Source organism: Poecilia mexicana, unplaced genomic scaffold (genome assembly GCF_051168715.1).
Source record: "Poecilia mexicana isolate PSO_F unplaced genomic scaffold, ASM5116871v1 scaffold_5, whole genome shotgun sequence".
NCBI classification, from domain to species: domain Eukaryota; kingdom Metazoa; phylum Chordata; class Actinopteri; order Cyprinodontiformes; family Poeciliidae; genus Poecilia; species Poecilia mexicana.
The window spans coordinates 28,431,086-28,457,929 of NW_028263374.1; the positions used below are offsets into that span (position 1 = coordinate 28,431,086).

At 40.2% G+C, this 26,844-nt stretch overlaps 2 protein-coding genes across 4 annotated transcripts; one reads left to right on the forward strand and one right to left on the reverse strand.

Moving 5' to 3' along the window:
- On the forward strand, positions 1–12,303 carry osgn1 (oxidative stress induced growth inhibitor 1). 2 transcript variants are annotated; one of them, XM_015009911.2, is made up of 8 exons: positions 1–197; positions 6,023–6,085; positions 7,423–7,559; positions 7,629–7,820; positions 7,925–8,016; positions 8,979–9,178; positions 9,276–9,619; positions 10,444–12,303. In XM_015009911.2, the coding sequence occupies exons 2-8, from the start codon at positions 6,028–6,030 to the stop codon at positions 10,978–10,980; spliced, it is 1,560 nt and encodes a 519-aa protein (XP_014865397.2). In that variant the 5' UTR covers positions 1–197; positions 6,023–6,027; the 3' UTR covers positions 10,981–12,303. The 2 variants fall into 2 exon arrangements, with proteins under 2 accessions (XP_014865397.2, XP_087861976.1); XM_088005850.1 differs by lacking the exon at positions 1–197 and adding an exon at positions 4,229–4,879.
- Positions 12,304–12,538: 235 nt separating this feature from the next.
- Positions 12,539–25,991, reverse strand: ip6k1 (inositol hexakisphosphate kinase 1). Of its 2 annotated transcripts, none has more exons than XM_088005851.1 (8): positions 25,762–25,991; positions 25,548–25,693; positions 24,540–24,666; positions 20,680–20,917; positions 19,665–19,846; positions 17,952–18,127; positions 17,004–17,237; positions 12,539–15,361 (listed from the first exon to the last, which is right to left on the reverse strand). In XM_088005851.1, the coding sequence occupies exons 2-8, from the start codon at positions 25,662–25,664 to the stop codon at positions 14,912–14,914; spliced, it is 1,524 nt and encodes a 507-aa protein (XP_087861977.1). In that variant the 5' UTR covers positions 25,665–25,693; positions 25,762–25,991; the 3' UTR covers positions 12,539–14,911. The 2 variants fall into 2 exon arrangements, with proteins under 2 accessions (XP_087861977.1, XP_014865391.1); XM_015009905.2 differs by having other exon boundaries at positions 25,548–25,690; positions 25,762–25,897.
- Between the last annotated feature and the right edge of the window lie 853 nt (positions 25,992–26,844).

A 26,844-nucleotide genomic window follows, 5' to 3' on the forward strand; every position in this document is an offset into this window, starting at 1 on the left:
CTAGAACTATATAATATGTGAATGTGCGACTCCAGGCTAAGAAACGAAGGGTGGAGTTAGTAAGGAAGAGCTGAATGAAAGGCCGACGTAGAGCTGCGACATGACAGACTGAGAAACCAAGGGAACAAAAAACAAATTAAAGAAGATAAAAACGGTTCTTAGACCCAGTGGAGGATCTAAACCAGAAGGAAGAATCGGTAAGTTTATCCCAGCGGATCTGGTCGCGTGCGAGGCTACACCGGCAGGTAGCTAACACATGGGTCATAGCGACGTAATAATGCTGGATTATGGAGCCATTGAAGAGGGGACTGTTGACGTTAGCCTGGGTTATACCGAAAAGGGTCCGCATGGTGCTAACACCGTTTATTGATGCGATCACTGCAGCTCGCCGGCCGGCCGGCTCAGTGAGTGGGTGTGTGTGGTGGGAGGGTGGTCCTCACTTCGGGTTACGTATCCAGTCACACCGCTGGCTCACTTCCAGGACCCATAAACTCTGTTACATAGATGTAATGTAACTAATCCAGATATATTTTCTGTAGATGTACTTTAGTTTATTAATCTGCTGATTAGTTTTTTCTCTTAAATGTTTATTTTTCATCAAATCTTACTTATAAAACGCAGATTTAAAGGTTTTTATCAATTAAAAGTTGCGACAAGCAGTTTAGGGCTGAGAGACTAAATATAACATTGGTATTTATAGGGTTTATTCCTAATGTAGTCATGAATAAGTAAGATTTTAGTGTGCCTGTATGAGAAGTAAAATAAGAAGTAAAATAATCTGAAACCTTTCAGATTGATATTTGTTTGCCTTTCTGACCTGATTTCCATACAAGCAGCTGCATGTTTATGGAGCCAAATATAAAATGCAACAACAGAACTGACATTGTTCTCCATCTATTATCTATTATCTCCGCTGGTCCTTGTTGTCACAGTTGGAGGCCACACCAGGAAAAACTGAGTGCAGGATGGTGTAAATGTCCAAACATTTTCCTTCTTTTTTCTGGGTTAACTCAGATTTCTACAAGCTTAGCAGCATTTTTTCTATTTTTATTCATGGAGGAGTTCTGCAGAATCCCACAAACATTCTAGCAATTTGTGTTTCAAAACAATGTTTTTGCATTCTGCAACAATTGGATCACTTTAATCTTGAGTGTAGCAGGTCCACCAGGTCTTGGGTCTTCATAAATGAAATCCCATTAGCTGTCTGGTCGGAGCAGATGGACCAAACAGCCACTGGGTTATATGAGGTCTGCAGGGAAAGGGAAGGAGTTTGATGCATTTCATGCTTCTCAACACCTCCTGCACATCTTGGCAGGCGTCCACAGCGAGCTTACAACAACTCTGCCTGGAGGTATTTGATTTAGAAGTTAAAACACTCCTTTAGTGCTCCAGAAGAGCTGAAGATTAACAAGGTTTTGGGGAAATCCTGCTGGAAGTTTTGAGTGTGTGAGAAAGCCACATCCACTTTCACATTTTGTTAATTTTTTCTTTAAATTCTGCAGAAATGAGACTAGCCTTTCAAAAACATTTTTAAGCCTTTCTACTGTGAGTCAGCATTAATTATGTAACGTAGGAGCTCCTTCAGTGCATCCAAGGTGCACAAAGGAGCGTTATAGGAGATCCTTCCTCCCACTAGCTGTTAAACTCTAACCTTCTCTGCTTCCAACAAAATCAGTAAGTGTTTACATTTCTAATGACACACTGCACGTCATGCCAGCAATCAGGCCGGTTCTGCATTAAAAATAAACGTTTTTATCAGATGTTCGAGTTTGAAACTTTTTAGTACTGAATATTGATACACAAATAAATAATTGGGAGATAACTGCTGTGATTTCACACAACTTGTTTCTGCTCGTTGTTGTTGCTCCTCATACTTTAAGAAACGTCCCCACATGTTCATGGTTTGCTTTTCAAACTCTACCTTTTCCTGCTGGACGCTTATCGCTTTAACGGAACTCAAGTCAATTTGCCTTGAAAGTTTGGTTTGTTTGGGGAGATGTGAACACTAATCGTACTCTGAAAAAAGCTAACTCTGATTCACCTACAAACCTCAGTCTGGGTTCGGTTGAAGTGAACTGTGGTGCGGTTTGAATCCATTTGTGAATGGCAAGCGGACCAGAAATCACTCCAAAAGCAGGAAGTAGATTATAGTGCAGGGCGATCTGGGTAAATACAACCAAAATAAATATGCGGGTCCAGCACTAGCGGAAAAAAATGGCTTGTGGTTATAAGAGAAATCCTCCAACCGCTAAAATCTGATTCTACTCCATTTTTATTTCCTTTTCTTGAAGAAGAAATGTAAACAAATGTCTTCTTTGGAAGTTTTTGTGACGTTTCTCTTAGTGGTTATTGGTGCAGCGCCCCCACAGGCGAGGAGGGGAACAGGTTTGTCAAAGGGTTTGGTTACTTTGACTCAGTGTGGAAGAAAATCACAGCAGCTGGAAATGTAACAAATGTTTAAATTTTGGTCCCAATCAAACCAGACTATCAGGTGTGAAAACACATTTACTCTTGCTGTAGCTCAGACTCTTCCTGATCCAGAATGATGGAGATTGAAAGCCGAAAAGGTCAAAAACAGATCTGCTTCATTGTTATTAAAGTATAAAATTATTATTCATATTCATAAATATTATTTATCTGGTTTGACTCTTAGTGTTAACTTAAAAAAATAATCTAAGGACTTGATATAAAAAACACCAGGACAGTTAAAGAGACAATTAGCTTTTTTTTTTTTTTTAAATGCCAAACATTCCCTACCTGCACATTCAGAATATATTTAAAGCAGGTGCTTCATTGTACTGATTAGAGGTTACATAACCATCCGGTAACATTTTCATTATCTTCTCACGTTACACGCCTACTTCCTGCATGGAGCGGTGTCGGGTTTCTGCCGTGTCACCACTGATCCAAGGCGCCTGCAGAAGGGTGACCTTCGACTTTTTGATAATTACAGGCTCAGGGTCGGGTCGGCTCCAATGTTTGTGTGTTTGTCCGTGCAGCAAAACGGACGAAAAGGTTTGATGTTTGGGAGGAAAACCTGTTTAACGTCCAGGTGTTTTCTGTTGCTTTGAGTGAAGAGAAAAAGTTTGCATATTTCCTCTACAGTCAGAAAAACAACCTGGTGCCTGAGCGCATTATGTAAAGGAACTTTATAATAGTTTTAACCCAACTGGATCCAATTTTATGTATTTTATACAAACCTTGTTAAAAGTATTCACCCCCAAACAGGCCTGTCACAATAACACATTTTGCTGGATGATAAATTGTCCCCAAAATTATTGTGATAATAAATAATATTGCTTTTTGGAGACCATTTTCAAGTAATGTATTGATAATGGCATAGTAATGCAAGTTTGCTCTCCAACACCAATAAACTTTGATTTTGTAAACTCTTACCTTGGAGATGTTTCAAATATCCAAAATAAAACTAAGCGCAACCAAAACCACCAATAAAGTGGATAATGAAATCTTCAGGATGAAAATCATCTAACTTAATTTAATTTATCATGTGATCAAAATCAGATACAGGAATTGACCCAAACTTTCAAATCGATGCATCCCGTTTTGTGTTTACTACGCAATCGTAATAACATTTTTTGGCAAAATTTTCCCCCAAAATGTCCTTTATTGTAAAAGTGAAAACTGATTCCTACAAAAGGACAAAAAGTGCCTTTTTAAAGTGACTGAGCTAATTCAACAGAGGTCCAGCCAATTGGTGCTAGCACAATGAGTCAAATGGAGATCATTGGCTAAAGCCTGGGGAATGTGGCTAAAAAATCTCCAATATTCTGTTGCTTTTCTTTTCATTCCAAATCAAATTTCTGATTTTAATTTAGTTCTTTTTATTTTGCTCTCTCTCTTCTCTGAAAAGGAAATGACATAAATTAAATCTTAAAAACCAAAACTTTGAAATTATTGCCCTAGATTAGCTCTATGAAAGGTTTTTACAACAATTATTTTTGTAGTGAGATCATTTTTCAGTGTCCAAAGGAGGCAGATGGAGCAACAAAAGAAATTAAATTGAGAGTTGAGTTGATTTGCTAACAATGAAAGGATCTTCCTGTTCTATCACAGATAAAAACGAACCTGGATCTTGTCACGAATATCTCTTGTGATGATCAGTTTTGATTGGATAGTCTTTTTTTTTTCTCATTGTTTTCTTAAATAATACAAAGCCGCCATTTTTTATCTCCTAAACGCTGCAGCCAAGAGTGCATACCTGAAGGCGAAAGATAAACAGCGAAAGGCGTTTTCAAGATGAGTTTGTGGATTGTTTGCAATGCTGGAGGAAAGGGTTTGCTTTTAGTTTGTAACTGGCTTCTGGTTACAGTTAGCTACCATTCGGATAGTATCTTACTTTAAACTGAAACTAAAGAGCTGAATTTGTATTTTGTTACAGGATAAAGAGTGGAAAGCGATGCTGTAAATACGTTAGTCAGTGTTTCTGGGAGTAAACTAACGAACCCAGTCAGGAGCGGCACGTAGTCCTGAGTGACTTTGGCGCTGAGACCCACTCGTGTCTGGGCTCCCTGCCAGCTTCTCCTTTGCACTTACGTAACCTCTTTTTATCTCTCCCAGCCCATCCTCTTTTCCTCATTCTCCTTCTTTCCTTCCACTTTTTTATGCTTCTCTTATGCTCTGCTGTCGAAGTAAATTTTTTTTCCTCGTTTCTTTTTTCACACGTTCTGTTCTCACTTGTCTGCGTTTGTCTGTGTAAGCATGACTCTGCAGTTTTTGAGAGTCAGCCGACACCGCTGCCCTCGGACCGCCCGGCCCGGCCCTCTGGACGGGGTGTGTGTCCATGACCTCATGGCTGCTGGCATGCAAACCCAGCAGTGAAGTTTATATTAATGGAGCTTCAATGTGCAGGAGGGGAAATGTGAGTCATGAGACTTTAGAGGAAACCTGCTTGCACTTGTTCTGGGCCTCAAAGTTTTAACAGTTTGGAAAGAAGCCATTTCTAATTTTTGTTTTCTTTCACTTTGGTAATAAAAACAGATGAGTTTCACGCTGCTTTACAAGAGACGCATATAAATATAAATGGGATGAATTAATAATAAATGAATTAATCGCATGATAAATTAATTGATTTATCATTTTTGTCTTTTCTGTCTTTCCACCAAACAGTTTGGTGTTTTGGTCTCAGCTAAACTTTTTTTAAAGGACTATTTAGTTTACTCCATAATTAATTTTATTTGTTGTTTCTGTTTTGTTTATTTATTTTGGATATATAAAATGTCTTCCAGTTCTGGTACAATTTATCTTCTAGAAAAATGTTATTTGTTGTTTCTGTGTTATTGTAGCCAATATGTGTACTAATCTGAGAAATCAGTGGTAACTCCAGAGGAACTGATGAGACGACGTTAAGTTACAATATGGCTTTTATTTTGAAAAAGCAGAATATAAGCCATGATAACAAATTTTGCCGGACGATAAATTGTCCCAGAAGTTATTGCGATAAATTATTATATTATTTTGAGACAATTTTTAGGGACATAACAGTTATGGCATAATAATACAAGAACACATTCTCAATAAACTTTAAATTGTAATGAACATTTAACACTGGAACTGGAAGACAATTTAAATATCTAAAATAAACAAAACAGAAACAACAAATAAAGTGAATTATAAACTTTCTGGAAACAAAATTATCCTTAAAAAGGTCTAGTTGATCACCAGATTGAAGGCTTTCAACATCCAGTTTCTGGTAGAAAAAGAGAAACAATAAATAAATGGGATGTACGAATGGAATCTATTGAGCATAAAGTCACGTGGCTGAAATCTAAGAATCTGAATCAGAACAAAGTGTAAATGTTGACGTATTGTTTCACTTCCTTCCTGACGCTCCGTCACCTGTGAACGTCGCAGGTTGAACCTCAGCGTTAAACCTCGAGGTCGAACGGAGGAAGTGGGAGCAGCGAAGTGACTGAAAACGATCTCACCGCTGAGATTAGCCAAACGGAGGAAACACATGAGAAATGTCATGTTGGTGACCAGACTTTGTTCTTCTCTGTTGCAGAAGAAATGGACCTGCACCATAAAGAAACGACGTCTGGAGAGATTCTGCCGGTCGTGATCATCGGTAAGACAAACCTTCGCTTCATTCATGCTGTGGGGAAACCTCAGAGGTGAAATGGAGGACAGTTCAACTTCAAACAAGGAAGTAGTCTTAGAGTCACATAAGTTTCTGTTTTCTCTTTTAATTTTTGTCTGAGTCCATTAAAGATCAAGATTAAGAACTGAACTATTTATTCTTCTGCATCGAGTTGAATTCCCATTCAGAGAATAATGGAAACAGTGGAAGTGGAGGGGATCTCAGCTTATTTGCTTATTATGTGCAAATATGTGGAAGTGAAAATGCAAATTGTTTTCCCTCTCATGCTGAGTCATCATATACAATTAAAAAAAACATCAGATTTGCTGACTCATGCTACAGATGTTCATGATTTTTTTGCCTCCATCATGTTTCTATGCTTGTAACAATAACTTAGCTGGTCGATAAATTGTCCCTGCAAAATATATATATATATATATAATAGCATTCAATATGAAAAAATTTCTTTATCTGAAAATGTGTTCTATCGTAAACAGTATTTTTTGTTTTCTTTAACTGCAGATTTCTATTTGCTACATTTGACAAAACCTTCATTAAATTAATGTTGCTGTTGCATTAGAAATATTTTTATTCCAAAGAGTAATTGAATTATTTGCATCTTTAACTGTATTTCAAATACTGTGCGGAGAAAAAGCCTTAAGTGGTTAAATGAAAAATTTGCAAATTGTGTCAATTTTCTTATCTGATTAATCGTCAAAACAGTCGATAGAATAATCGATTATTAAAGTAGTTGCCAGTTCCAGCTCTAACATATTGATAATGGGATAATGGTGCAAATTTTCCTTCTCAAAGACGAATAAACTGTAAAATGTCTTTGAGTCCCAGTGTGAGGTGTTCTTTACAAAATTAAATATCCAAGTTATAAATAAAAACAACCAATAATATTAAATACAATAGAAAACAAAGCAAAACCATAAATAAAACTGATTATGAAGTAAACATCTGTAATAATCAGAATGGAAATTATTCTTCTCATTTTAGTTTATTATGCAAATGATTTAATTGCTTTTTGCAACAGGCCGACACGTTTCTAAGGAAAAAGATAAGAGCCACAGGGGGGAAAACAATTCTCAATTTTCTCAAATTCTAACTTAAATCTCAGAATTTAAACTTTTTTTGTCAGAATTTCAGATTTTAATCCCAGAATTCTGATTTTAACTTCCTGAGATCAAAAGTCAGTATTGATTTTTTATTTCTAATTCCCATGGAATAAGAAGCAAATCCCTGAGCAGGATGGAGCGTGTGCATGACTTCCTGTTTGCTGTCAGGTGACATTAGGAACCTCCTGTCCTCCTGTTGCCTAGGTAACGGCCCCTCCGGGATCTGCCTGTCTTACCTGCTGTCAGGCTACACCCCCTACCTGTCGGCAGAGGGATGTCACCCGAACCCCCTGCTGCACAGCAAGCTGTCGGAGCGACCTCACCTGTCGCTGCTGGAGCAGGTAACCCGGCCCGTTCCGCCGTGACGCCCGCGTTGGTTCGGGCCGTCTCTGAACCGAGCCTCTCTGCAGGACCTGGAGTATCTCTGTGAGGGCCTGGAGGGCCGCTCGTCCAACCCTGTGGCGGTGCTTTTTGATTCGCTGCTGCTGCCGGACAGCGACTTCGGTCTGGACCACACGTCACCCCTGGAGTGGCGGTACGAGCCAGAGCGAGCCGTTCCCCACCTGGTTCTGGGGAAAGGCCCGCCTGGAGGCGCCTGGCATGTAAGGCCCACAGTCATGACATTGTTTTCATTGAGGTTTTTATTTTATTGTGACTTTTAGTCTAATTCAGTTAGTTTCAGTTTGTTTGTTTTTGCTCGTTCCAGGCCATGGAGGGATCCATGCTGACGCTCAGCCTGGCCAACTGGATGGAGCTTCCTGGGCTCAAGCTGAAGGACTGGATGAGAGACAAGCGCAGGTTCGACCCGCTTTAAAAAACACGTTTGGTAGGCAGACATGGGGAGTAACTAGTTACATTTACTTGAGTAACTTCTTTGGGGAAAATGACTTACTTTTACTTGAGCTGTTTTATTATAAAGTATCTCTACTCTTAATTTAGTAGCATTTCTGGATTTTCTTCCTACTGAATGAAGAACAAACATGTTTTAACCAAAAGTTCACCAGACACAGCTGCAGCTTTTATTAGTTTAATATTGAACACATTTTTCTTTTGCCCAATTTTGTTATTTTGATGATGGAATATTAAGGCCACTCTAAGAAAATGGAAAAAAATGAATAAAGTCATAAAATTATGACTTCAAATTATTATGACTTTATTCTCCTAATATTCTGAATGTATTCTCATAATTATGACCTTGTTTTTATTTTAGTAAAGCCTTTATATTCGTTACTTGAATAGTAATGAATTGTTTTAATTTTGATCCTTAACAAACTAAGTTTTCCATGTAACTTTATATTTTGATTCATTTGATGATGTAACTTTTATTTACAAAATGTTTTGATCAAATACTTGTTTATGCTTCAGTAATGTCTTGAACAGCTACTTTTTGCTTTTACTTGAGTAAAAATATGCTTAAGTTGTGCTTCAAGATAGATAAATCTAAAAATATATGTGTGTATATTTTAGAAATGTTTTTTAAATATTAAATTTACAAAGATGAACTTTTAAATCAGCTCTTATCGTTGTGGCTAACCTTGATTATCTTTTTTACGTCCAAGTGTATGATTGGTTTAAAGATGGTTTGCTTTGAATTTTGAACCTTTTATTAAGTTGTGTTAAAGTATAAAACTTGGATGAATCTTTGTGTTAATTTACAGGTTAAAGAAATTGGCTGACTGACGTTTCGGTACCTGATATCGGCTCTTTAGCCTCCGTCTGTTGCTACGTTGCTAAATGTTGTTTACGTTTTTTTGTGGCAGGAATGTGAGAAACGACCGCGCCACCCCGGCAGAAATCGCCTCCTACTATGAGCACTACGTATCCAAGATGAACCTGGAGCAGAACTTCGCCTGCGGGACCACCGTTACCGCGGTAACCAGGGAGTCTGGTCAGCAGGATGGGTCGCCGCCCTGCTGGAGAGTGTCAGGACTGCAGCGGAGAGACGGCGAAATTCTAGGAGGTACGTTTAAAAAAAAAACAAACAAAGTAAATCCAAACTTTTATGTTGTTTTATGTTGTAATAAAGTCATTTTTCATAATTTGCTTTCTTGCTGTAGACGGTTGCTCGGTTACAGAGGAGGTGCCGTTCTCGCTGTTGGCGCACAACGTGGTTCTGGCGACAGGAACGCACGACGTGCCGGCTCGGCTTGGCGTGGATGGAGAGTCGCTGCCCTTCGTCTGCCACTCCTTCTGGGAGCTGGAGGCGGCCATCGCCCGTGGTGAGCTCGACCAATCCTCCGACCCTGTGCTGGTGGTGGGGGCGGGGCTTACGGCCGCCGACGCCGTCCTCACCGCTCACCACCTCAACACGTCGGTGTGCCACGCTTTCCGGCGCTCGGTCACGGACCCCGGGCTCATCTTCAACCAGCTGCCCAAACTGCTCTACCCAGAGTACCACAAGGTGAGGCGGGTTCTGGCGGCGGGTTCTGCAGACCCAAAGTGGGCGTTTCCACTGTGCAAACTCTGATTGACTAATTCCAGCAGCAGATCGTTTGTAAACATATAAAAATCATCTGCTGCGACTGGTTTAATGATAAAATAAGAACTTCAGAATTGTCTTTGAACAATTGAAAAAATAATGGCTTCAGTACCATTATTTTTTCAATTGTATATATTGCATATATGTTTTCAATTGTACAATTTTTTTTGTTTTCTTAGAAAAAAACGACAACATTTTTGACTTTTGAACCTAGAAAATTTCCAAGGTTTTTCTAGGAAATTTCTGAGAATAATTTCAACATTTGAGTTTTTTTCTAGCAAATTTTTGACTTTTCAAACTCAGAAATTTTCTTAAAAAAAAAAAAAAAAACTTAAATAAAATATTATATTAATCTCAAAATTTCAAATAGTTTTTAGATTTTTAAGTGTCAAAAATAACAAATTTACTAAAAATAAATCTTAGAAATTTTATAGAAAACTTGGAAATTTCTGTTGGACTTCAAGTTTCACACTCCAAAAATTTCCAAAAACTGAAACTATATTTACTTTTGAAACTCTTGAGTTTTTTTTCTAGAAAATTTCTGAAGTTGATCTCAAAACAGTTTGATTTACTTTTCTGAGTAACTATCAACATTTATTAAAAAAAGAAATGTAAATTTGATTTCGTCCAATCAGGACCTTCACATGCTCGTCCAATCGTGTTGCTCTTGACTTTCTGTCCAATCGGGTCCGGTTCTGAGGGTCGGTTTGTTGGTTGGTCCGGATCTGATCTCCGCTCTTTTCCAGGTCCATCAGATGATGACTCAGCAGCAGCACCAGTCTGACTCTTCGGACCGGACCCAGAATCTTCAGCCCGCTCCTTCCTCCTCCTCCAGCTCGCCTTCCTCCTACCCCGGCTACCTGAGCTTTCCCTGCCACCGGGTCGCCGCCTTCCGGCCCGACCAGAAGTGCGTCCTGGAGTCAGACTCCGGTGAGCAGACGGTGGTCCGGGTCTCCAAGGCGCTGGTTCTGATCGGCGCTCATCCGAACCTCTCCTTCCTTCGCGACAACGGCCGCTCGTTAGGCATCAACCGTGATGAGCCGATTTCCTGCCGGAGGAACCCGATCGACGTGGATCCATTCACAAACATGGTTCTGGCGGCGGACGGGCCGGGAATGTACGCCATGGGCCCGCTGGTCGGGGAGAACTTTGTCCGGTTCCTGAAAGGCGGGGCACTGGCCATCGCCGGGGATCTGTGGAAGCGGCGCAGCGGCGGGGAGGACACCGTTACGCCGGACAGCCGGGTCGACCGCCGGACAGACGCCCGGGTTCTGGACTCGTAGTTCGGAACCACGAGGCGAACGGACCGACTCCGGAAAACCCGAGTTCAGCCGGACCTGTTCTGGGTTCAGCTGGAGAAATGGCAGCTGGACGTTTCTGTTTGGACCCAATTTGTAACCAGATACCAGAACCGTTTTCTGTAAATTTTATGGTAATCCGTTTTTTACTGGAAATATTTAAGTTTCTTCCAAGTTTTCAAATTATTTAAACGTTTGGGATCTGTTGCTAACGGCGACGTTTTAGGGCCAGAACAAGAGAACAAAATTTTAATTGCAAAAATAAAGTTATGCGATTTAAAGTCGCACAAGAAAGTCAAAATAATGAGAATAAAGTTGTAATTAAGCCACAGTTATCAAAAAGAGTTAATACAAGAACAGCCATATTTACGAGAATTAAGGAGCAACAATATGTAAAAGATGCATCAAAATTAAATATAAAAATAAAGATAGATAAAGTTGTGGTAATACATGGATAAAATTGTTCTCAAAACTAAATTTGTATGGCCCTAATTCTGCATTTAAGCCACTAATCTGTTAAATTTCTGTTTTTATATCACTTTATTATATCTGCTGCATTTTATTTCATGTTTAATCTTGTAACCTAATGTTTGCTTTATAAAAAGTGTTTCCTATTTATTGATTTTACTACGCAGCAATTAGTAAAAAAAAAAAAGTTCTATTCTAATTTTTTCAGTCTCTTAAAGGTGTTAGCTTAGTTAAATCAAGCCATAAGAATAAGTTAAAAAAAACAACATTTTTATACTTCATTTTTCATCATCTGATATTTTTTCTCATTTTCAAATGTTATTTACACCTTTTTGTACTGAAGCAATAATCAGCAGTAAGGTTCAACTGAACATATATTTACATCCAAAACGTACTATAGCATTTTTTAAATTAACATTTATTTACAGTTTCCTTTGGGATCTGTGGTCCATTATCAGATTTATTTTAAACTAAATGTCATAATTTATTTTTCAATTAAAGTAAACAATATTTAAGATTTTATAACAAAAATGTGTTTTTCTAAATTCCATCTCCTATAAGAAAAATATTTTAGTATTTCTTAATTTGATGTTAAATTATCCTTTTTTAGCTTTTTTTAATGCATCGGTAGATTTTGTGTGTAAATGTTGACAGAATTCAGTTTAAGTGCCTTAAAACTTCATTGGATTCTTACAGAATCGTCTCCATTTGTCTTATTGTTGTGCAGATAAATCCAGACCTTCTCTGTCTGCAGGTGCTGTTTATAATAAACAGGAAGGTTTGTTCCTGGAAATGTCTCATCTGTGTTCATTTTTATTAAAGTTTGAGTTTAACAGAAAACTTATCTGTGCAATTTATCATGTATTTACAGTATATAAACAGTGGCATTTGTCCCTCCTTTTCTGAGAAAAGGCAATTCAGTGGCCCTAATCATCTTCCCGAAATATGTCCAGTCATAATAGTCATAAAGCTATTCCAGACATCCGCAGTCTACTTGCTGTGAAGCCGATTTTATGCTATAACAGCCTGCCATAGAGGTTTACCTGGAAAAAGAATGACGACACGAGGCAAAAGCTTCTGGAAAGATTTAATCTCACGTACTTTTCACTTTTCTAACAAACAGTCAGGATGATGTCAGATGCAAAAAGAAAAAAGAAAAGATCAAGTCCCATCAATCTGAAGCTAACAACCATGAGGAAAGGAGGTAAAAGCGGGCCGTCGGTCGGTTAACGGCTGTAACGTTTGACGTGGCGCGGAAAACGGTCTCAAACAGGAGGGACGTCGATGAGCATGCAGGTTTATTTATTTTATTTCTTAACCGGCTCTGTCGATGTAAGAGTGAAACAAACCAACAATCAAAGAACACACACAGACACGTTGAACAGTTTTCCCCACCGGAACCGCAGGACCAAAGCAAGGCAGCAGAGCCGAGTTAGCTCCAATAATAATACTGCTTCTATTCTCTCCTCCTAACAACATCTTTACATTTTTACACTTTTAAAGGTGGGGGATAAAACACTTACCCGTATCTGTGGGTAAAGGTACAATAAAAAAAATAAATTATCACCTTAATAAACCAAAAATAAAATATAATATTTGCTCTTTTTGGTTCCTGCTCCTGAGGCTGAGTACCTGTTGCTGTCCAGCAGGGGGCGGTGCCGCGCTTCGGCCAGCCTCAGCCTCAGGCGGAGGAAGATCAACGAATCTGATTGGCTAACCACTCCAAACCAGCCAAAGACACGGACACGTTATTGCCACTACTGCCGACAGGTACAGGACTCTAACATAGATTTATATATAAATATAAACTTCTATATTTTGAGGCAGGGCTGCGTGATAATTCAACACCAGCGAAACGTTCAAAAGGAATTTAATTTATTTACTTTTTGGTCTCATTTCCCATTTCTATCAGAAAAATATTATATAACCGAGCCCTGACAGTTAAGGGTGGTGTTACTCTTCTTTTTAATCAGTGCCGTTAACAAATCCCATGGAAAGGCGCCATGTTGGCCTTCAGGGTCAGGTGCTTCACAGCTCATTTGAAATGCGAGGACCTTCACAAAAAAAAAAAAAAATTCATTTCTGAAAACATACAAACTGAGCTGCATCAGTGCATTCATGTCGGGCTTTTTTCCATGAGATCCGCTAATAGCAAAAAAAACAACAAAAAAAAACATCTGGACACCACTGAACCAGATCTTAAAGTGACATTTATGCTTCAAATATTACAAATGAGCTTCACAGGACACGTTAGATTTCTGATTAATACCCAATGTTTTAAAATAAAACAGTTACCTTTCCCTCTGGGTGCCTGTTTCTGCTGCACTGCATTGCCAATTTCCCTTCCATGGGGCGCCACTGCGCTCTTCCAGAACCACCTGTTGCTTCGCCAGGTGCGTCTCTTAGTGCGTTTTTTTTTTTGTCTTCTTCGGGCCAATATGGTTAGAAAAAAAGAAACAAGTAGATTTCTGCCAAAAAAAAAAAAAAAAAAAAAAAAAAACTCAGAATTTTGAGATTAACATCAGAAATTATATAGAAAAAACTGAATTTCAAAAGTCAAAATTTTTCCACTTTTGGAAATTTGGAGTTTTAAAAGTAAAAAATGTTGCAAATTTGGTTTGGAGAAAGTGGAAAATTTTCCAAAATGTTTTCAAGAAAAAATTCTGATTTTTTTCCTTGCACTTTTTAGACTTTTGGAGATCAGAAACTTCTGAAATTACTCTCTAAATGTCTGAGTTTCTCACTGGACATTTAGTCCTTTTTTGGCCCTGATTTGCCGTTGTGGGTTTCGGTTTCAAAGGAGCCAGGAGGAGGAGCTGCGCTGGGATTGGAGCCGATTGGCCAGTGGACGTTTCATCCAACCACAACGTTCCCAGGATGTGATTGAGTCCGACCAACAGGACAAGAAAATCCTCTGAAGTTTGAGCTTCCCTTAAAGATATGCTTTAATCTAGAAAAACACTCCCCCTAGTGGCCACACTGGCTCCCTTCTTCTGCCAGCCCACGGGTTGCAGTCGCAGCTTTTTTTTATATATTTATGCACAATTAAAACCCTTCTCTGTAGTTTCAGCTGCTGTTTGTAACTTTTTATCAGAACCGGCACCGTTCTGGATTAAAGCAGTTAAAATCCCCTCAGGAGGGCGGCGGGCCACCTGCTGTGATGTCACCGCCGCTCTGTGGTTAGGCATTGATGTGTGATGGTGAGGGAACGCTTTAAACCACCAAGGTCCTCATAAGGAGACGTCATAGTTTGGTGTGCGGCCAGTTTGGCGGCGCCGTCCCGTCTCCTTGGTGCGGTCCGACCTGAATGGACTCACAGTAAGAGGTGTGTGTGTGTGTGTTTGCTTAAAGACCGATCAGTCTCTAGAGTGGGAGGACTTTTTTTGTTGTTTTTTTGAACAGAACCGAGCCAGTTTGGTCCAACAGAACCGCACGGGAGCCTCTGGAGCTACGGCAGGTTCTCGTCTCGAAGGCTCTCTAGAATCTGGATCAGGCTCTCCAGTCCGAACACGTAGCCCGGGTCCGGGCCGTTGTGCACAGCCGTGTCGCCGCGGAAACCCTTGAAGGTGGAGTGGGCGAAGTCAATCATGCGAACGTCCACCAGAGGGGGCTGCCGAGGAGGCTGAGGAGGTGGCGGTGGAGGAGAAGGACATTTTGATGGGGGGCAGGGCACGAAGGGGCAGCAGTCCGTCACGATGGGCGGGAAGGGAGAGGGGGGGGCGTCTGGCGCCGAATGTCCGGGTCCCTGAGAGGACAGAGGCTTCAGGACCAAGTCCTGGTCCTGGTTCTGGTTGAAGTCCGTTTCACTGGAAGTGTTGGAGTGAGGAGAGGGAGCGGCATGGAGCTCTGCAGGGGTGGCGCTCTGCCCAGGGCCGGGCGCCGGGGCGGCTTCAGACCCCTGCAGCAGAACAAGAAGAGTCGGTCAACCAGGTCCGAAACGGTCCGGTTTATAAACTAACAGAACCAGGAAGTTTTCACACCTGATAGTCCGGTAACAGTTGTTACATTTTCAGCTGCTCTGAGTCAAACCATCCAAAGTAACTGCAAAAGCTGTTCCCCTCTTTCATGTTGTTTTCTTCAGGGGTTCTTGGTGCAGCGCCCCCACAGGCGAGGAGGGGAACAGGTTGCCCAAAGAGTTTGGTTGGTTTGACTCCAGAGCACCACAGCAGCTGAAAATGTAGGAAATGTTGACATTTTGTTCCCAAATCAAACCGAGTCAACCGGACTGTCAGGTGTAAAAACTGTCCTGTTTTTGGATTGTGGGAGGAAACCGGAAAACCCGGGGAGGAACTCAGGCCAGGTTCAAACCCAGAACCTTGTTACTGCAAGGCATCAGTGATACCTATTAATTTATTACATTGCTGTGATTATTATTAGTTTAGTTATTGATTCTAGATTCAATATTACCATTTATTTTCCAACAGGAGACTTAATCCTTTGAATTTTGACAAACATATTTTTATAGTATATTTTTAATATGGTTTGTATCTTTGTAACAAATAGATTTATTCATAAGACTTAAAAATTACAGTGGAAACTTGTTAAATTAGCTGGAGCGGCCATTTATGTGTTAATAAACTATCTGTCAGTCCACAATTACAAAGGAAGAGTCGGAAAAATTACGATTTAATCATTGAAATCTTACAGATTTCCTCAGCAGTGAAGCTACAGAGGATCATCTGAACCGCGGTTCTGCTCGGTTCTGATGCGAGCTTCTTTATTTAGCCCGTTCCCTTCCAGAGGCTGACAGTTTGGGTTCAGTCTCAGCTCCATGTCGTCTCATTTTATTCTTGAAGCGCGTCTCCCTCAGGAGTTACAGACCAAAAATAGAAGCAGAAAAACCTCAGCTTATAGTTTTACATTCAGAAACTCAAACCTGAGACGTCACACGATTCAGTGAAACTTTCATTAAAACAATTAATCTGAGCTTCATTTCAGTCAGAAATAGGTAGATTATCCAAAAATTTTAAAAAATAAGAGAATGACATTTTACTTTACTTTTTACTTAGACGTCTAAAAAATTTACTCAATAAGAGTAAAAAAGTATTTGGCAAAAAGGCAACTGAAGTACTTACTAACTGAATAAAACGTAAATCATTAAAAAATTCTCCCTGACGATGGCTAGCATTGGTTTTACTGTCAAGTTGTCAACACGCTAACTCTTAAACGATAGAAGAAAAACGGATGCAGTGCTTTGCTGTTACTTGTTAACAAGACAAGAACTAGATAATAACGTCAGGAAGTTTTAATTAAGAAAAAAATAGCAAAGGATAAGGAAGTAAGTTAACTATGCTAGCTTGACTTTGATAACTTTAACTTATAGATGTGCTGCAGAATTCTGTGTTTTGGGTCAGTTAAAACAATAAAATAAAAAAGAAATAAAAAAGGTGACCTAAACACCATCTGACAGATCATCAGTAGAGTGGCGTTTGAATGAGCTAATCAACCACCGCGCTATTAGCTTAGCTAATCCACCTCAGTGATCTCTTACAAATAATCACATTATAAAGATTTAATTAGAAACCTGCCCATCTGCTCACCTTTCCGTCATAGATGATGAGCAGCGAGGAAGAGTAGAAGCGGTAGGACGCCTGCCTCTCTAGCACCACCTTCAGGCTGCGGAGTTTATTCAGCATCGGCTCAAAGAGGTCCCGCCTCAGGTACTTCCCGTTGTCCAGGAACTGGTAGAGCGCCTGGCGGAAGCCTTCGGTCGACAGGCTGCGCCCGTAGTACTTGTTCCTGCAGAGGTAGTGGCCGGTGCTCAGCTGGTACACCTGCAGGGGGAGAGGGTGACGTTTAGATAATTCATCACCAAATCACTCTGCAGAAAGTAATACTGGCTGCAGCTCTGTGAGGTTTTAAAGGTGAACTATAATGGATCGGTCTAAACAAAACATGCTCATTACGTTTTAGCACAAAATCATTCTTAGATAATGAGATTTTAATTTGCTTGCCTATATTGAGCAGTTTTAGGGCGTCCTGTCACTTTAAATCCAAACAAGCTGCTGCTTGTTTAGATATAAACAACAAAACAATTGTGTTTTCCAGCAGCCATTGTACAGCACATGTAGCTCAGCCTGGGTTGCTAGGTAACAGGCTGGGTTGCTAGGTAACAGCACCTAGATTGTTGCTCAACAATCAGAAGGTTTTTGAAATGGCTCATATTCCAGACTCCGGAAAACATTAACTTGTTGCCAAAAAACCCCAGCTGGGTGGGTTCTTTTAAGCGCTTGGGCTGGTTTTTCTAGAAGCATAAGAACCCAAATAGAGGAACAAAAATGTGAAAAATGTAAATTTAAGGACATAACATACTCTCAAATTCAGCAAAATAAGCTAGAAACCGCATAAAACTTGAACGTAACGTTTTAAATTTAAGCTATTCTGTCCACTTTTCTGCAGCTGAGTGAAGCGTGAGGTTGGGTTAATGAAAGATGGACTGATAGGAGTTTCTGCTGCTGCATCCTGATGCGCTTCCTTCGCCGTTCTACCTGCATGCCACACACTCTGACGCCCAGCGTCGCCGAAGTGCTCTGTGCGCATTTCTTCATCTGCCGGGCCGCCTTCTCCTCCGTGGCGTCGTCGCCGTGCTGCCGGGTTCCCATCTTCAGGTCCAGGATGCAGGGGAAGGAGAAGTGGTGGACGACGTTCTCCAGCAGCAGGAACTCTGGTTGAGACGCTGCAGTTAGGGAATAAAACCTGGAGGATTTTTACAAAACATGGAGGATTTTTAAAAAACACGGAGGATTTCATCAACCATCGACTGACTGATCTAGTTTTAAGAATGTCAGTTGGAAAAATACACAAATATATTTGATTTAAAAAGAAATAAAAGATTTCTGCTTTCTTTCACACCAAAAGTTGAGATTTACAGGCTAGAAAATTTCAGCCAATTCCAATATTCGATATTTATACGTCTGTTATGAACTAATATTTACTATTATATGAATTTGTCTGCCATTTCGACACCCTAAAAAAGACAACCAGGCAAGTTTTACTAATTGAATTAATGCTGGTGCGTTAAAAAATAATAATAAAAAAAATATGCCAATCCCGATGTTAATTGTCTAAATCTTAATTTAAGCACATTTAAAATGTTGATAGATGAAAGTCTTTTTTCTAATTTTGCTCCTTCAAATTAAGGGACATGAGTTTCTATGATTTCTAATAATTTGTGGGTAAAAACAAATGTTTAAAAATGAAGTTAAGAGGTTTTTTGTCTTCTAATCTGGTAAATTATTTGTGTTTCTGTTTTTAACTGTATGAATATAGTCGCCTTCCAAAAATAATGGCTTATGTCATTTTGTGCCAAAAGTGATTTTTTTTGTTGCTTAAATAAAATTCAGGTATTAAAAAAGCCATAGTCTTAGAAAGATAACAACACAATATTTTTCATAATTTTTGGTTTAACTTGTCTTTTTAAGAAGTTCTATTAAAAGTTGTTGAAGATTCTGTGATTGCCAATATTCCTGCAGGTTTATGTATTTATTTGCACTAGTTAATGATTGTGAGTATATTGCAAAATTTTAACTAAAAAAGTGGTGGTGAAAAAAACAAAACAAAACAGCACCATCGGGTTAAAGTGACGCTAACTCCAACCTGCAGGTGGCAGCATTTCTTACTTACACTAACCTGCAGCCTCAGCCTCAGTTATGATCCATAACTGAGGCCGAGTTATGGACTCAGCCTCAGTTGAGGCTGAGTCCATAACTCAGTAGCAAAGCAATTAGTAGGTGCTTTGCTACTAATTGTTGACAATTAGTAGCAAAGCACCACAATTAGTAGCAAAGCACCACCTTCATTTTTCTTTTATACATCACACATATTTTTGTGTTAATGTGGAGTGCGTTTTCGTCCCTGTCTGTGTTCGCGGGTCACAGTGCGCTGAGGTCATGGCAGGACCTCAGCGCACCTATTTTAGTTCAATCTGCCTGTTTGTTGTTTTTTTTCTTATATTTGTGTATGTAGTTTTTGGAAGGGGTTTAATGAGAAAAAATACTGCAAACATTTCTAAAGTAGCACCACAAAATCAGTAATTCTGATTAGGGAAAAACAATCACAAAGAATATGAAATCCTGGAGGAACTGCAAAACAAAAAGACTCCATGAAGCTCCTGTGCTTTGAGTTGCTGCGATGCGATTGGCCGAGTGAAACAGGTGATTCCACAGCTGAGCCTAACAGTAACAGTGCAGGATGAAGGATACTGAAGAGCTTGCGGTCCTTGGACTCGGATCTCATGCGGCTGAGCTGCTGCTTGTGGCACACCAGGCTCCAGGGGTTGTAGCTGATCTTCTCTGAGGCCAAGTCGCTGTTACAGTCCAGCATCTGGAACGGGACGTCCGAGTGGACCTTTGTGTCCAGCCGGGGACTCTTCAGTTCTGTGAAACTGAAGCAGGAAAGCAGGTTGTTAACGTAAAGAGTTATCGTGATTCCAAGTCGTTCATTCCAAGAAGGAACGACAGTCGATATATCGCACATCTTGTGAATATTTTTATCATTGTCAGTAGCTGCGTTTCCATTAACAATACAGACATGTTGCATGTTATTGTTTACATCCAGAAATTTCGCGCAATTTCCTTTATAATTTTATAATTATAACTTTTTCCTGACCTTGCTATATAGTTGTCATAGTGTTGACAATTAGTAGCAAAGCACCACCTTCATTTTTCTTTTATACGTCACACATACATTCAAGATTTAGCGCCTTATATTGACAACTTAACAGCTAAAACCAATGCTAGTCATCACCAGCGAGCAGCTTTTTGCCCTCCAGCCAGGAGGTGGAGGGCGGATCTTAAACATGTGACGTCACGCTTTAACCAGTCTGTAATTGAGGAATTTGACATTTTTAAAATCAGCTTGCTTAATGAATGGGGTGATTTTTTTTGTTGTATCGAAATTGGTTTATTTTGCTAAATTGCAATGGAAACACTTTTTTTGCATCAAGAGTCACATGATCAACAACAGTTACTACTGTTGGAAAAGACAAAGAAAAAGGTGATGAGAAGTAGTAGGATGACGATGGTGCGGCATTTCTAATTATTTACAGCATGAACAAACTCAAGAAAAGAAACCAACTAAAACATGGGAAAACTCTGTAGTGTTTCTTATTTAATTGAAACCCCGCAATAACAAAGGTGTTTTTTTTGACATAAGCAGAATATTTGTAAAGTTTTGTAATGGAAACGCAGCTTAGCGATGAAGTGAACAGGTTGTTACTTGTCGGAGCAGTCGGTGTCATGCGACTCCCTCCACTCGGCCCGCTCCTCCTTGTATTCAGAGGAGGAGGAGGATCGGCGGAGGCTGCGCCGGGACTGCTTCCGCCTCGGCTGCTCCCTCTCCGGGGGGTCCCGCTCCTCCTGCTCCCCCGTCACGCCCTCCGTGTTGTCCAAGTAGGGGTACGCCACCAGGTTGATGTAGCCGTCGGAGTCGCCTTCAAAGCACACCAGGACCACGCCTGACGGACAGAACCAGACAGACACGATCAGAAATAGACGTTCAACCGGTTATAATGCTGCTGAGCTACTTTTGCTAGTTTGGGAGAAAGAACTACAGTAAATATCACCAATATTTATCTTATCACTACCCAGGAGTGGGAGACCAGTTGTGATGCACTTGTATTGTTTATAAGTTAGATAGGATCAAGGTGAGAGCTAGTCCTACGCTTGTGGCTTGTTTATTGTTGTCATAGCAACCCCATAGCAACTACCTGCCAAGATGGCTGTCAGCTACAAGTATGACATCACAAGAACTTTTCTGCAAGTTATACGAGCTCGTTTAAAGCAAATAATTTTTTAAATATTGATGACTTTTAAATTATTTCACTTATAACAAGATATTTTTCCATGTTTCAAGTGAAATAACCTTCCAGAGTAACTAGAACTTTTTCATCAATATTAAGAACTATTGACTTAAGCTCTTAAATCTTGTCGAAAGGTTATTGGTAAGTTAGTTGTGTCTTATTTCAAGTGGAATAAGATATCTGCAGTAGAAACTAGACCAAAAATACTTGGTAAGATTTTTTGTTTTTGCAGTCCATCGTTTATAAAAGTGCTGCAGATCCTCAGTGCGATTAGACATTTATTCAAATCTGGCATATTTTCCTAACCTGGACTGAGTGTCGGGTAACTCGATCGGCCACAGAAGCAAAAATAAACAAATCAAACCATTAAGTCCTCCTGCTTCAGATCTAATTTTCCTATTTATTTCCACAGAAACCAGGAGGAAGCTCCCTCTGTTCATAATAACATCACAATAAAAGTCAGCTCAGCTTTTCTTTCATGTAATTAATCAATCTTTCCACCTGCCAGCATCTTCTGCAGAGGCGCCTCCATCTGCAGAACCACTGAGCAGCACAATGTTTCATCAGATAGTGTCAGAAAATATGTGGGCAAAACAACCTTGACGGCTTGGAGAAGTTGCTCCTGGGCAGCTGTCTGTCTGCCGTTATTTAATCAGCAGGACAATGGCAGCAGGCAGGGATCCAGGGCTAAATATAGGCTGGCTGGGCGGCCGTCAACAGAGGGAGGACTGGTGAGAATGCAGACCCATCGGAGAAAATATTCAGCTTCCCTAGCGGAGTCAGACCTGCAGAGGGAGTCTGTTTCAAATATACCTGAACTTAACTTTCCTGACTTGGAGAGTTCCCAGAAGGTTTTTTTTCTATGGATGGAATCAAATCTGCGAACACAAATATTTCTTCATAGTTTTCGTTACAATAGCAATTCTGATTGGTCCTTTCTCTTGACTTTTGTTCATTTCTTTTGGTTCAGTCGCTGGATGCAATTAGTCTCTCTGGTCTGGATGCTGTGCATCTTGGGAGCATTTTTGCTCCTAATTTTGAACTTTTAGACAACTATGATGTGTAACCATGGTAACAAGGTACTGTTTTTACAAATGGGAGCAGCTAATTACAATCTAAAAACTCAAATAACACCGGAACTTTGACTCCAAATCCCAGAGGAGTTGGAAAAAAAAATCTTGATGGATGCAGAGTGGGAGGAACCATCGGAGGTCGTATCCTCATTTCCAGCAGAGTTCCACCCAAACGGCTGGACAGATTAAAAACGAGGAGCAGCAAAAGCAAATGAGGTGGATTAGCAACTGTCATGATATCGGACTTAAGTTCTTATTTAGATATTTTGTGTTATTTGTGTGATAAAACTGATAAGAAAATTTTTCACATTTTGAAATTCATCAGAACCAAAAGAAAAATTAATTTTATCACTGATCTGCATCTAATCAAATTCATTGATATTTATTGATGATGTCATGGATCCAAATGTGGAGAAAATGGTAAAAGTAGCAATCCTGAAAATACTTTTAGCTTTGGGATGTCGCTGTCAGGATAAGACTTTTTTCACGATGTAATGAGAGGTTTGAGAATCCCTGCTTTACCAGCAGACTAAAGGTTTTTTCTTTTGCATCCTGTGGGAACAGGAAGTGCTCCAGTAGCGCCAACATGTCTGTGCTTCTTGTTCATTTTCTTTAAAGGCCTTTCAATCCCTCCCAGGGACATAACCTCACCAAACTGCATGCATTATTTCAGGTGATTATGGAGTAATTTCTCCAAACACTTTCAGAGCTGTGTCTCAGTATTCATGTTTGTTTAAACTGTGAATTTGTCCCATTAAAGCTGCTGTGATTTATTCCAACAAAGAGCTCAGTAAGTAAATGGGTCACGCTGGTTTCCACAGTTTGTGTCGCATCCTGGTTTTGGGACCGACTGCAGCAGGTTGATGGTTTCCTCTCTGTCTGCTGTGGCGCTGCTGGGCGACGTGTGCAGCTGACAGTTTGGGCTCTCTGGGTCCGGCTGGACCGTCGCAACAAGCTGCCAGGTTCCTGCTTTCACCTTATCTATCAGCCCAACTCAAACTATGAACATTATTCACTCTCTTTTTTCTTTCAACACACCCCAGTGTCCCTCTGAATAAAAAAAAAAAAAGAAAAAATTTCTAAATATTAAAAGGGAACTATTATGCAAAATTCACATTTTTGTACTTTCATTTTGGTCTCTTCTGCTTCTAAAAACAACCCAAGCACTTAATAAAACCACCAATCCGATTCTGGCAATACGTTAGTATTTTTTTGTGTCTGGAAAACAAGCCATTTCCAAAATCTCTCGAACCTTGGGTCACACTTTGCCATTGCCTAGCAACCCAGTCCGTTACCTAGCAACCCTAGCAGAGTTCCAGCACGTTTGGTCAGCTGGATTTACCTCTGCTTGCGCTGTACAGTGGCTGCTGAAAAAAAACAAATGTTTTCTTGTTGACTTGCCGTCCAGAAACCACTTGCTGCGTTATTGTTGGTTGAGCAGGAGGTTCCACTGATGCTTTTCAAAGCTATACAGTTGTATAATTGCTTTTATGTTTGCAGCCATTTTTATGTGTGACTACAAACGTTGAGTTGGGGGCGTGGCCAGCAGCAGATTATTTGGATTTAAAGTGACAGGACGCCCTAAAACAGCTCAAAAATACACAAAACTGAGCAGAATAAAATCCCCATCTAAAATGATCTTGTGCAAAAATTTTTATGAAAATGTTTTGTATATATCTATCCTAACCTGTTCAAGGAAGTAAAACAGGCCAGCTTTAAAGAAAAGAGCCAAAAAAAGCACTCCTTGTTTTAACAGACTGATTAATAAGACGCCTGCTCCATCAACCATGAAGTATTTCTTCTAACACAGAGAACAGGACCAACGCTGTTGGCGTTTGTTTGGGTCTGTTTCTACATCATCAGGGTGTCAGGCAGATCCAGCAGCGGCCGTTGATGGAGAACAGAGCCGCTACGTCTCCTCTTCCACTAAACATCCGGATCTCCTTCCTCCTCAGCGTCATTCTGCTACTCCAGCCGTTTAGCAGGGAGTTATTCTGAGCTGAGCGAATGTTACTGGACCTCGGAGAGACTTACTAAATTTGTTGATGATTATTTTGATAATTGATTAATCACAATTAATCTGATTAATCATTTCAGTTACAGTAATGTGTGCAGCAGGTTCTATAATGCTGCATTGTGATGGGGTCTGGCGGCATAAAGAGCCCAGCGGTTCTGATCCGAAACATCAGAGAGCAGCGACTGACCTTTATACTCGGGAGTGAACTCCTTCATCTCAGGAGGCAGAGACTCATAGAAGCGCTGCTCTCTGCTGATCAGAGGCTTACACACAGTGTGGTCATCGTACCGCATCATGCTGCTGTGACCCCCCACCTGCAACACACACACACACACACACACACACACACACACACACACACACATGAAAAGCTGCCAGGCATCCTGGATTTACTGAAGTAAACAAAGAACTGCAAAAACACAAAATCTTACCAAGTATTTTTAGTTTAGTTTCCAGTCCAGTCCATCTTAGAAAACTTGAATTAACTTAGAAACAGCTTTTTAGCGAGACACAGGCGTTTGTTTTAAAGGTGACTGTTGTGCTTCCTGGAACATGTTAGGACAGATATAACATGTTCATAATGATTCTTGGATAATGAGATTTCAGTCTGGTCAGTTCTGCCTCTTTTGAGCTGTTTTAGGGCGTCCTGTCACTTTAAATCCAAAGTGAGGTAAAACCAGCTGACCAAACATGCTGGAGCTCTGCTGGGGTTGCTAGGTAACGGGGCTTGGCTGGGACTGCTAGGTGCTGATTTGTGACATTAGATTCAGAAAGTTTTTTAAATGGTTCATCTTCCAGACACCAAAAAACATTTACTTATTACCGGAAAACAGCTGGATGGTATGTTTTAAGTGTTTTTAGAAGCATCAAATGTTGCCTTTAGGTTAATAATTCCTTAATATTGATTAATAAAAAAAAGTACTAGATTCACTGGCTGGGAAAAATGTCATGTTTTAAGTGAAATCATCTGATAATGGAACCAGAACTTTTTCATCAATATTAAGAAATTATTGGCTTTAGACAAGCTGTTATATGTTAATAAAAAGTTACTTATAAGTTAGTTGTGTTTTATGTCTTACTTCAAGTGCACTAAGATATTTGCACTAGAAACTAAACTGACTTGGTAAGATTTTAGTTTTTGCAGTGTAAAAGTCAGGTTCTTTGTATTCAGGGCTTTTTGTCGGGTCCAGCCCACCTGGTGTACAAAGGGCTCCAGCGAAACGCCTCCATCTTGTGGTTTAGGTGCAGCCCCTCCCCCGGTCACCGGCCCCTGTTGCTTACTGTCCATGCTGTTGGGTGGAGGGAGGCACATGGCTCCTGGCGGACGCACCGCAATTCCTGCTGATGAAGAGGACAACATCAAACGATGAAGGCCGATCCGTTTAGAGCCGGTCGCGGCCGGGTCTTACCCTGAACATGGGCTCGGGAGGGGTCGGCGCAGGGCACCACGGGCTGCTGGGAGCGCACGCCGGCCCCAGGGGGAGGCGGCGCCAGACCGAATAGCCACTTAATAAAGCGTCTAATGAGATTCCAAACCGCCACCAACAGAATCCTGATGCGCTGAAGTTGGGCCCTGGGGGACAGGATGCGGAGGAACCGCAGGAACCGCAGGGTGTCAGTCAGCGGGGGGTCGCCGCTCACTGCAAGGACAGGAAGTGACACAAAGCAGAGGCATAATGACTCATCAGAGAGGCGTTCTCTTTTCTGGTTCCCTAAAAGCTAAAATAATGTGTCCTAAAAACAGAAGGAGGCCAAACACGGTTCCTAGGGACCGCCAGATCCAATTAACTATTTTCTAATGAGAGAGTAGAAAACATCTGAGCAGATGTTCTTCCTCCAGTCGTAGCCTGGAGGAAGAGGTCACCTGACTTCCAGGAGAGTTGACATGTTGACACGTTTAACTGGAGTGGTACGATAAATCGATCTTATCGATTAATCACTTTTTTTGGTTTTTAGTGTTTGGAAAATCAAGATTTTTTTCTCATCATTGAACTCCTTAGGTTTCCAAAGTTCAGAGTGATGTTAGCACGCCGTGGGCCGCCATCTTGTTTTAGTTTCTATCTATTTGGACTTTAAATTCATGTCAGCTCTATGACAAAATATTAGGGCCAGGTTGAGATTTTTTATTTTTAATTCCAAGTAGAAAATCATCAAAATTAACAGAAATAAAAGTTTAAAAGCATGATTCTGATAGCAAATAATCTATATAATATACTACAAGTAAAAAATGTTACTTAAATAAATAAAAGTTTCAATAATTTTCTAATTTACTCAGAAAATTATTGGGGCTGCAACTACAAATAATTTTAGTAATCAATTATAGATTTAATTTTCAAAAATTCAGACGTTCCACAGATTTTTAATTTAAAAACTTACATGTATTTGTAGAATATTAGAAATACAATAAAATTTGCAAATAACTAAAGAATTAAATCTTTTTTCTTTTAAATAACAAAATAAACATTTTATTGCCTAATATGCGGCACCAACAT